The following is a 12,487-nucleotide window of genomic DNA, read 5'->3' on the forward strand; positions in this document are numbered from 1 at the left end:
GGCTGATCAGAAAAAAGAACCAAATAAAACCTCTGGACATTAAAGATGGAACCACTGAAACTTAGTATCATATTATACATACCTAAGGAGAAAATTAGTGAACTGGAATATAATGTGAATAAGTTATACAGAACGCAACATGAAAAGAAAAAAAATATGGCAACTTATTAAGGAGAAGTTAAGAGACATAGAAGAGAACATTAGTATCTATGAAAGTTCCAGAAACCAGTAATAGAGAAAATGGGAAAGAGACCATATCCAGAGAGATACTGGCGGTGAATATTCAAGAATTGATGAAAAAATACAATCCCTGTATTTGAGAAGCCCAATACATTTCATGCTAAATAAAGGCAAAAAGATATACTGTAGGCAAATTGTAGAATATAAAAGGCAAACAATTTTAAAAGTAGCTAGAAAGGAAAAAACAAGATTAACTACAAAATAATAATTAGACTTGGAACTGAACTTTCAATTTCAATAAAAACAGCCAGAAAACTGGAATGATATCATAATTTGCTGAGAATAAATGTCAACCTATAACAATAGATCTAGTAAAGTTATTTTCCAAATAAGGGCACAGATATATGTATGTATGTATGTGTGTGTGTGTGTGTGTGTGTGTGTGTGTGTTTAGATGGTTAAAAGGTGTAAACTTCTAGTTATAAAGATAAATAAGTCCTGGGGATGTAAGGTACAACATGGTGACTATAGTTAATAACACTGTACTATATAATGGAAGTTGCTAAGAGAGTAGTTCTCAGCACAAGGAAAACAATTTCTAACAATCTGAAGTGACAGAGGTCAACTAAACTTATTGTGGTAATCACTTTGCAATATATACATATATCAAATTATGTCATACACATTAAACTGATACAGTGTTATATGTCAATTATATCTCAATAAAATTAGGAAAAAATAAGGGCAAAATAAAAACATTTCCAGGGAGACCCTCACTTGAAGATAAACTTTCTGAGATTAAGACTGTGAGATTTAGGAGGGATGAGGTTAAAAAGGGGATTAATAAATGGCAGATATATAAGTAATTCTAAAGTAACACTGATAGTATATATTTAAGAAGCCTAATTTGAAGGATTTAAAAAAATGACAAAAACCCAAACTTCGTACAAGTTCAAGTGCCCAGGCCAGGAGGGGAATGGGAGATATCAAAGCACTTTAAGACTATTTTTTAGGGAAGAGGTGAAGATATGGCATATCTAAGACTTCATTACCATAAGTATACTTATGGATATTTATGGAAATATAGTGAATGTCTTCTCAACTAATATAGGAAAATAAAGAGGAAAAATAGTGAAAATAGAGGAAATATAGTGAATGTCTTTTAAACTAATATAGAGGAAAATAAAGAGGAAAAATTAACCTTAGTTAATTCAAAAGGAAGGTAAGAAAGGAGAAGAGTATATGCAATGGCTAAAATAAATCTAAATAAATTAATAATCCTGTAAATTGACTGAAATTTTCAAAAGCACAAATTACCACCCCACATAAAAAAGAACCAATAAAATACATAAAATATATGCTTTTAAAAAAGACATATCAGGGGCGCCTGGGTGGGTCAGTCAGTTAAGCATCTGACTCTTGACTTGGGCTCAGACAATGACCTTACGGTTTCTGAGTTTGAGGCCCACATTGGACTCCACGCTTACAGCGCACAGCCTGCTTGGGATGCTCTCTCTCCCCCTCTCTCTCTCTGCCTCTCTCTCTCTCTCTCTCTCTCTCTCTCTCTCAAAAATAAATAAACTTAACATAAAAAAGACACATCAAAATGTAAGGAGAGAGACTGAAAAAGATGTACTAGGCTTCCATTAATGACAGCCAACCTTCTCACTAATAACTGAAAAAGCTGGACAAAACACAAAGTAGATACGTCTTCTTACAAGCATCGTAGAGACATTATTTGTCTCCGCTGCTGTGTAGACTGATGGTGCCAAAGCAATGGTGGGGAGACCTGCTTGCTTGCTGCCTTAGTACAAGAACAGCACTGGCACCAAAGACCAAAGTCATGACATTCTTTGGTTCCATATACTCACATGAAAAAAACTTCACTTAAGAATGTATTTGCTGTGAATGTATCTGCTGCACTTGCATATTAGTAGTTATAAAATACAATTTTTTAAATTCACCTGTGAGCACACGTCTCTTTAACATTCACTGGGATGAAACCAGGAGCATAAAACACTTCTGTGTTCTCCAGCACAGCGGTTGTCTTGAGAAAAAGCCTGTGTGCAAGGGCTTGTGTTGCAAGGTGGACTGGTCACTTTTTTTAGGAACTGTCATTTTTGCTTGGAAGAACAGTGGGTAGAAAAACTACAGTTATTCAGACTCTGGTACCTGGCAGACATTTTTTTGAACCAAGCATGCCTGTCACTTCAAGGGAAACGAATGATAGCATTTGTTGCCAAAATAATGTGACTGCAGCAGACTGAACGCAGAAGCAGCCACGAGAAACCAGCTGTCTTCTCTTAGACCAGACACTACACAGGTTTGTGAAGAATGTGAAATGCCACTCTCCTCACTACGTTTTTAAAGTTACTTTAAAACAAGGTTTATGTTTATTATTTTTAAATGGATTAATAAAAACTTTTAAACTTTTCGGTGTTAATTTCTAATATGGCAAGTATGGATACAACCAACATAAACCAAAGCTCTTTTGGGTCCTCTATAATTTTCAACAACGTAAAGGGATCCCGAGAACAAAAATGTTCGAGGAGTGCTGCTTACAGCAACAAAAGGGAGTGAACTAGGACGGATGCACCAGTGTAGATGACGCCAACAATCTGTCGTGTCAAAGAAGCAGAAACAGAAAAACTCCTGTAATATGATCCCATTCATACGAGGCACAAAAATGGGTCAAACTAAACCACGTTGTTGAGGGTGCATTAAGTACGTGGTAAACCCACACGGCAAAGCAGTGATTTACATAAAAGTCATGATTGTGGTTACCTTACGGAGGAAGGGGAGGGATTGTGACTGGAAAGACCTATGAAGGGGTGTCTGGGGGCACGGCAATGTTTTATTTACTGATCTGTGGGTTATATTTTTATTATTATTATTTATTTTATATTTACATTTTATTTGCCATAAGTTTCTGAACCAAAAAATATATTGTATTTTTTTAAATTATTTTTTTAAGTTTGTTTTTATTTATTTTGAGGGAGAGTTGGAGCAAGTGGGGGAGGGCCAGAGAGAGAGGGAGACAGAATCACACGCAGGTTCCTTGCTGTCAGCACAGAGCCTGCTGCGGGGCTTGAACCCACAAACTGTGACATCATGACCTGAGCCGAAATCAGGAGCCAGATGCTTAAATGACTGAGGCATCCCTGAACTAAAAAATATATTTTAAAACTAAGGGAAAGCTTCATCATTACTACAGGAAAAAACAGAAAACGAAACAAAATATGGGGTGCCAGGGTGGCTCAGTCAGTTAAGCGTCTGACTTTGACTCAGGTCACGATCTCACAGTTTGTGAATTCGAACCCTACGTTGGGCTCTGTGCTGACAGCTGAGTCTGGAGCCTGCTTCAGATTCGGATTTTGTGTCTCCCTCTCTCTCTCTCTCTCTCTCTGCCCCCCCCCCCCCCAGCTTGTGCTCTCTCTCTCTCAAAAATACAAATAAATAAACTCAAAAAATAGAAAATAATGCAAAATATTAATAAGACTAGAGGTGATATATTTATTTTGACAACTATATTGATTTTTAGGCAAAAAAAACCCATTTCTAGAGATCTGGGGATAGTATATAAAGACACAATTCAATTAACTAAGAAGATGTAAGAAATCTATATTCTTGTGAGAGGCAGTAACAATGCTTCAAAATATATAAAATTTAAAAATAACAGAATTACAAGCAGAAATTAGGTCTATCGTTGTAATGTATAATTTAAAATACTAATTGACACACAAGCTGACAAAAACATTAATAATGATAGAGGTTTAAAACACGTATTAACATGTTTGATCTTACATAGAATACAACCCTGCACCCCATATTGGAGAATACAGAGACACTGTTCTAGTCATGTCAAAAACTGTATAAAAACTGGTGCATTTTCTGACTACAATGGAATCAGAGTAATTAAAACAATCTTTAAAAAAGTTTTTAAAAATCAAATAGGGTATTTCAAAGTAAAATATACTTGATTTTGCACTATTTGTTCTTTTGCATTTTTTACATTTATTTTCATTGCTGTGGCCAGATAATCAACAGCTGAATGTATGAGAAACACGGAAAGAATCACAGATGTTTGCAACAGAAAAGGCAACAAGGTAACTATATTCTTGGATACAAAGGAGTATGCTCAACCTTATAGGATGGCAAGAAAGAATCTGACATAACACAGTCAGAATCTGCTGTGAGGGTGATTGAATTTTGTAAGAGGCTCTTACAGAGGCCACAGAATCTCTCTATAGTCAAAGTTAGGAGGGTCCCTGCACCTTTCCTGAAGGAACTTCTTCCTAAGGTAGGATCTCCGGCGGTATTCAGCTCCATGAACTATACTCACACTGTGCACTTTAGCATTCCAGCTGATGTACAATTTTGGAAACTAGCACATAAATGCCAGTAAATTTATAACATCGTACTAATACATTTGTGCACTACCTGCATTAATGATATTTGATATAAATTTTCAGGCCAACTGACCTTTTTTTCTAATTGTAAACACATTTTCCTTGTTTGCTTGCATTGCTTTGAAAATAATCACACCTTTCTGAGCAAAAACTGCTCTATCAGAGGGAAAAAAAAGTCAGTTTATATAACCAACTAAGACCTAAGGGAGTTAAAGTCATGTAATCCATTTAATAAGACTGGATAAAAATGACACCAAGTTCCACCACTTTAAAATATGTATTTTATATTATTAGATGGAAAAAATATTTTCAGTTAAAATACGTGATAAAAAATTTTAAAATATTACAATAAGACGAAAATCATATATTTGCTTTCTTATTAAATACACAAGCATAATAAAAATGAAATAGACAATTTAAATCTACTTCTCAATATTATTCAACTAATGTCTGAGTGATTGCAATTTGTATGTGCAGTTTAAACTAGAGCTATGTTAGTATCTATTTCCTTTTGACAAGAGTACTCTGAAAATCATCTATATGAAAATCATTTGAGTTTAAAGGAAAAATATAAAATGCCACAGTTGGAAAAATGGCTCATTCAATGACACATGAGATTAGAAAAATAAGTAATAAAGTCACAAGTATTAACATTTATTAAGTTTCACAGTACATATAATCTGTGAGATTTTCCTCTCTCTTTACCTGTCTGCACCCCCCCCCCCCACTCTCTCACTCATTCGCTTTAAATAAATAAACTTAAAAAAAAAAGGAGGCACCTAGGTAGCTCAGTTGTTTAAGTGTCCGGTTCTTGGTTTTGGCTCACGTCATGTTCCCACAGTTCGTGAGTTCTAGCCCCGCAGCAGGCTCTGCGCTGACAGTGTGGAGCCTGCTTGGGATTCTCTCTCTCTCCCTCTCTCTCGGCCCTTCCCCGCTCTCTCACTCGCTCTCTTTCAAAATAAATAAACAAACTTAAAAAAAATAACCTGTGAGATTTTCATTTTATATATTCTCACAAAGCTTTGAAATGATTAACAGAGGAACATTAACATTTTCAAGAAAATGGAAAACTGTATTTAATGGAAAAAGTAGTGAACTTTGTAGTAAAAATTTAAAACACTTGTAAGGTGTCAAAACAAGTAGTCAGAAGGGTCCCATGGACTTGGGTTGTTCTCCAACCCATTCTAGGTCCATTCCTTGTGACTGAAGCAAGATACCGTGGGTTCATTTTATGTTGAATCATCCTCCAGTGTATGTTCAAAGCTAGAACAGAGTTAATTTTTATAGTTTGGAATTCTGGCTAAGTCTCCGACACAGGAGACCGCACGCCTGCTTTGCACACTGTAACTCTAACACTTTCAGCAGGAGACGGAGTCAGTAACCCTGAACTCAGGGGCTTCTCTCAGGGGGACTTTGTTTACTGAAGGATCCTTCTAAATGACTTAAGGATCCTTGGGGAAACTAAATGAACTGTGCATGTTTACATTCAAAAGGGGCCATGGCCTATATGCTCCGTTGTTAGTAGCTGGGCTAACCAACAAGCTCTGAGTGTCCAGGAGGAAGGAAAGGAGAAGAAAACTGAGCATAAGCATATATGGAAGATCCTTTGCAGAACTGTCAACTTTTTCAAGAAAAGAAGAGTCTGAAAGTGGTAATCCTCTTCGAGAAATAACATGATATAGTAAACATGTCAAGTATCATACCAGACTTTTGTACAGACCACAGGCCGTAGGCAGGCATTCAAGATTTTAGAAAAATTTTACAGAAATAGTGATGTTCAAGAAAAGTCTATCTATTAATATTCCTCTTTATCAGAACTGAGAAAGACTGTTATCAGACGGAGAGATCTAGTACTTAAAATACCTGTGTTCTGCAGGAGCATAGCCTGAGAATCTGCTCCATAATTTGTATTTAACTCTTCAAATACTGCTGAAAAATATAAAATTTTGATTATTCTATCAGAGCTTTTGGTAGTTGTTCACTCACCTTTCCCTTATTTTAATCTAAAGTTAAAGATATACACCTGCTTTGTAAATTTTAGTCTTCTTATAAATCTAGGAAGGAAATAAAAAAAATTGGCTTGGCCGCACCTTATTATATTCAATAAATTCCTCAACATTTTCAATAGTAGATATAGCTGGATACAAAGAAATAACATCATCAAGTACAACAGGTGAGGGATATTTACATAAAGAACATTTAAAGTATTGTACATACACTATTAGTAGGAGAATGGTATCCATAAAGTTGAAGACGCTGACATAGAGCACAAAGGGCCAAATGAAGTGTCACATTTCAGAATGAACCCAAGTATAGCAAAAGAAAAAAAGAAAAAGACGACAAAATAATCAATTAGGAAGGGCAAATCATTATGCTACATTCTATATAGAGCACACACACAATACAAGTGGGATAAATGTTAAAGATGAGTAGCAAAGTTTTTCAAATTTCATACAATTAAATATTAAGTGAATCTGTGCTCATTTCAACCATCTTCATTTTAACTTTCTGACAGAACTATGGCTTTGAGTAAAACACTCCTCTGAAGTACACGGTTCTACTGAGACGCTTCAGCAATTCCATATGGATTAGGGGAAAACTCTAGATGTGGCAGCATGGTAGTGGATATGGTATGAGACACCTGCAGTGGAATCTTGTTCTGCTCTTTTTAGTGCCATGACCTGAGGCAAGTCAATGAAGCTCTCTAAGATGGCTTCCTCCTCTGGAAAACAGTATGAAACTTACCTGCAGAAATGTAATGAGGACTAAATGGGAGCAACACTTATAATGGACATAGCACAGAGTGTCTCAAGATATGTTGTTTCCCTCTTGACTTTCGAAGCACAGTTTTATTTCATGAGGATTTAGTATATTTCATACACTGTTAAGTGGCGACATGTTTTAGCTCATTTGATCCCCATAACAATCACATGTGGCTATTACTCCTATTATCCCCATGGCACAAATGAAGAAACTGAGGCACACAGAGGCTAAGGACCTGTTCAAGGTCAGGCAGATAATGAATGGCAGAGCTGATACTCAAACTCTGAAAATCTGGCTCCTGAGCCTGTGCTCTACTGTCTCTCTAAGGTAATCAATGTTATTTTCACTATAAGCTAAATTTCAATTGCTTAAAGATTCAAAAATCTTACCAGTTCAGATTTGCATTACTTGAAATGTGGCATCTATTAACAACAGATTACCATAGAGAGCTGTATTGTCTTAGAGTGCTGTTTATTTAGTTCAGAGGCTGTCTAAAGATTATTTCTGAATTGCTTTAAGAAATAGTTCTGATGGCTAAATTATACAAGTAAATTTCAAAAGCACTAATTAAACTCTGTAAGGTAAATACCTATGAAGTACCTGTGGAGATCAATGGCTTTAGTGTTTCCTTATATATAAACAAGCTATACAGTATATTACTTATAAGTCACTTTTATCTGTTCTTTAAAACAAGTCTCCTCCATGTATTTCCTAGAGGAAGCTTCAGTGACCTATATGCATATAAAATTATACAATTTAGGGTATGTTGATATAACTTAAGTTTCAAATTCGGATAGACTTTCCCTAATTAATCAAAGTTAATAAGGTTTTACTATATCGCTATTATGAACTATTTTCATTAAACCAGCATTAAATTTACTATTCCTGGGCTGCAATAAAGCTCAGAGCCAAGCTTTGTGCTGACAATGTAGCTTTTCCCAGTGTGGTTTGTCTGCTGTCACTGCTCCCTTTTCTCTCTCCCTTTGTTACTTGACTTACGTATTTTAGTAAATGTTAATGATTAGAACAGCACTGTGTTTTCCTTGCAAGATTCACAAGCCCTTTCTGAAAGCAGTATAGATAAATAAACAAAACTGTTAAATTTTTGAAACTAATGTAAACATTGTGTTTCAACTATACTGAAAAAAAAAGCCAGTTAAATTTCTGTCCATTGAAATATGATCTATTCTGTTCCCGAGGTATAGCAAAAGATTAATCAACATAATTCAGCCTCCTAAATGATATTTTATTAACAATTTGCTTATGCAGTTAAATATAGTTAATCTATCTAAAATAACTTCTTACACTTTCCATATATTATCTACAGAAAATAAAATTTACGAAGGTATTTAGTTCTCTCATGTTATCGCTAATACTCTAAAAAAATGGCATTATAGAGCTAATTCATGTGGGATTTATGAATTATAATTTGAAAATCACGAGACCTGAATTAGAGAACTCGTAATGCCCCTTTTAATACCTGACTAACATTATAACCAGCTCTTTGATTTTGTAAGAGTGTCTTCCATAAGCTTTGTCAATTAGAATACTGAGGGTGACTCAACAAAAACTGATAATTATATCACAGTCAAATAGCTTATGAAATAATAAGTATTCCATAATCCTGATAATCTGCTTTTATTAATGTAAATATAAATACACAATCTATTGGGATTAAATATGGCACCATCTGCTACAGATAATACATGTTTTTTTAAAAAAACGTGATATATATCCTTATAGCAATGAGAATAATAAAAAATGTTGCAGCTCTCTAGGTAGACCAACTAAGCTGCTGCACAGGGCCACTAATTTAAAATGAAACAATCACTTACATCTCAACAAAACTGTGTTTCTGCTATCTAAGGACCAGACGAAGAAATAGGCTATAATGGTTAAAGTACAGATCTGGAGCTGCCCAACCATGGACTCAAATCTTAGCTTGCCATAATTACAGATAATAAGGTAACTAATTTAACTGGTGGGCCGACAAGCATCCAGCACAGTCCCTGAGAGTAAGATCTCAGCACCTGTTTGTTATTTGTATTATGTGAGCCTGGGATACTGTCGGGCGGAAATACTCGGGACAAACAGAAAGAAAACTGGTAGGGAAATGGAGGCAAAGGCTGCTTAACTCTACCTTCAGAGTAAGTTGAAAACATTACTCACCCCAGAAGAATCTCTTATTTCTAAGAACTCAAAAAAATACATTATTTCCTTGGTTTTGCTTCAACATCCATATTGTTACAGTGCCACTAAAGCCACTCACATGTAGAATTAAATCTTTGCAATTCACCTTTAAATTTTTTCATGCATAATGATCTGTATTCATCTAGTATATGATATACCCTTCAAATCTCATGGAAAACAACAATATGGATGAAAATGAAAAAATGCATGTGATTATGGACACAGATGTTTAATATCAATATTTAAGATAATATTGATACAGATGCATAGAAATCTGAAGCAGTTTTCCTACGTAAGAACTTTAGGAAGCTTTCCTGCAAGGGATAGCTGTAAAGTTACCCACTGTAGTTCTTGTTTCTCAGCACGAATAAAACGACTCTCAGCTAGAAGGCCCACCTGAAACTACCATAAATTATTCTTACCAGCATTGCACGCTTTTCTTCATCTCCTTTAGTTTCTCTCTTTTCATTTTTTTTCCTGAATATCTCTTGAAGCTGACAAAGAAAGTGATCAAGAATCAAATATCCAGTGAGTTTCCGGAGCCCCACTTACCACCCTGTGCTAGGTATATTCTAAAAACATCTACCGAGAACATTCATACTGCTACAGATATATTTTCTGGTACCAATTTTTTTTTTTCCTGAGAAAAAGAAAACACACCCTTGGCTACTGGCAACCTATGGTTAAGTTAAATGTACAAGATTATAGCTTTACTTTATCTCTAAGACATAGAGACAGGGAGTCTGTGACCCACAAATAAAAAAGCCTACTGGGGTATAAAGAAAACTGGAACAGAATTCAGGATTGTGGTTTGGAGCCCATCTTCTGTCACTAACTTCATGATGGTGAACAGGTCACTCATCCCTCACGAGGCCCCAGTTTGCTCACGTGGAATGAGATGGCCTCGGAAGTCCTTTTCAGGTAACCAAATGCTGGTGGGAGCAAGGGCCCTGCCTATAACCCCTTGAGTAAGTTAGTCTAATCATTCACGGAATGTTTTCCACATCCAGAACAAGGAGGTAACTCCTTCCCTTACAGGAATATTTTTTTTTCTCCAGCTTTATTGAGGTGTAATCGCCAGGTCTTGTAAGAATGTTGTTCAGAGTAAATATTACACATAGTTACTCAGCACATTGCCTGTCACAGAGTAACTTCTCAAGAGATGTCATTTATTATTATTAATGCTGTTATTTCCTCTTTAAAATTCTATTTTACAAAGGGAAGCCTAATCCTACCTCTATCACAGCTTTCTGGTGAGGTCAGTATTCTTGTCTGTGTAACCTGAACGGCGATCTCAACTCTTCATTTCGTAAGGCAATAGTTGAAAGTCAGATGAAATGTATTACCTCCCAACATAGGTAATAACACAAATACAGTACATAATATAAATGATTTTGTGAACAAGTACATTTATCTCCACACTTTTTCTTTGTGAAAAGAGTTTTCAGCAAAGGTTATTAATAGTCATTTCATAAATAGGCAGGATAATCCTAGATTTTAGACTCTAACAACTAAGTTAGCTCAACTCTACCTCCTTCTTTCAGGAATTCTTTGCTGTCGACAAACAAACTAAAACAACAAACAAAACCCATCACACCTGAGGCAGCAGTACAGCCACCACAAAGGCAAGGAGCACACCGTCGCTTTCACAAGAGTAAAGAGCAGAAGCCGTGGTCCTGCATGAACGTTTTTACCTCCCGTCTCCACAGACAGCTTTCCAAAGGACATCTCTATACAGGCAACTTTCAATGGACTGAGTTCCAAAAGTTAATCTTTTAATCAATGGGGTAGAACTTGGAAGTTTCTACAGAAAGTTTATTAAAAATTATTTAGAGTACTAGGCCCATTCTGAAAGTCCTAAAATGGAGTTTTATGCTATCATAACAAAACCATATTAAACTAAATCTGTTGACTTTAGGATGGTAGGAACATATCTCTATCTTTGCACTGAACCTGAAAACTCTTACCCCCCTCCCCCCCATCGTCCTGGAAAACACTGGAATGAGGGGTCTGTTCTGGTTCCCGGTCCAATGGCCTGGTTCAGGGACTGTCCGAGCGAGGGCTGCATGGGTGATAGAGGAAGCCATGGGACAGATCCCAGCAAGTAGTGGCTTGCTTCTTTTTGAATGGCTACTAGTTAGCTTTCGACAAGGATTTTTATCTCTTCCCTTTCCTACCACAGAAAAGAATGATTTCATAGTTTCTCTTCCATGTTCCAGCCTCTGAGGAAAATACTAAGCTGTTTAAGAGGTTTTTTGAGGGATTTTTAATGGCTGGTTACAAAGGAAAATATAAAACAAAATGGCTATTTATATGCCATCTTTCTCTTTTCTTTTTACTAGGGGCTAAGGGTGTATATCTTGTTACTGGAAGGATCTCTACTTTGAGGGGAGAAAAACAGACATTTTTGACATAGAAGTAGATGCAGAATCCCTGGGTGAAAAGAAATAGAAGATTCTAGAAGTGGGAGGTGGTAAGATGAGTGAGCAGCTGTGATGTTGCCACACCAGCACCAGTCCTGGGTCGGTCGGGTGAGAAAGACTGAAGGTGAATACCTAAGAACAATCTTACTCTCCCCACTTTACATCAGACCTCATTCAAAGACAGGAGAAGGGAATAGGAAAATGGGGACCAGACCGGAACATAAGGCAGAGATAAATGGAAGAGAAAAGCGGAAAGAAAAACCACAGATCCGATCATGAGAAGGAAGGGAAGTTCCTATGGCAAAAAGCTGTGGTTGGGGGCACTGAGAAGATGGGGTCTGAGAATAACTGAGCACAGACAACACCCCCAGACTGCTCGTTACCCACCCACTGGGAAATATAAGGCTCATTTCAAATGCTCAGAAAGCGTGTAACAACTATAATCACCTTTATATAAGGAATATAATTTATATATGTTTTAATATGAAAATTATTTAAAGTACGTAAGAATATACTTCTTTA

The 12,487-nt window shown here is 36.2% G+C and overlaps 1 protein-coding gene across 4 annotated transcripts in view; it reads right to left on the reverse strand.

The window, feature by feature from the left end:
- MICU3 (mitochondrial calcium uptake family member 3) overlaps positions 1–12,487 on the reverse strand; it is a 111,510-nt gene that overhangs the window by 26,957 nt on the left and 72,066 nt on the right. For 3 of the 4 annotated variants that reach the window (XR_003968193.1, XM_030312228.1, XM_030312230.1), the window contains exons 7-8: positions 9,965–10,036; positions 6,807–6,845 (exon numbers count right to left, since the gene is read on the reverse strand). Coding sequence is in view for 3 of the 4 variants with exons in the window: in XM_030312228.1 (XP_030168088.1) it covers positions 6,807–6,845; positions 9,965–10,036 (111 nt within the window). In the remaining variant the exon portion in view is untranslated. The remainder of the gene's footprint in view (positions 1–6,806; positions 6,846–9,964; positions 10,037–12,487) is intronic. The other variant, XM_030312229.1, reaches the window with a different exon arrangement.

The sequence above is a fragment of the Lynx canadensis genome, chromosome B1 (genome assembly GCF_007474595.2).
Source record: "Lynx canadensis isolate LIC74 chromosome B1, mLynCan4.pri.v2, whole genome shotgun sequence".
In the NCBI taxonomy this organism is placed as follows: Eukaryota; Metazoa; Chordata; class Mammalia; order Carnivora; family Felidae; genus Lynx; species Lynx canadensis.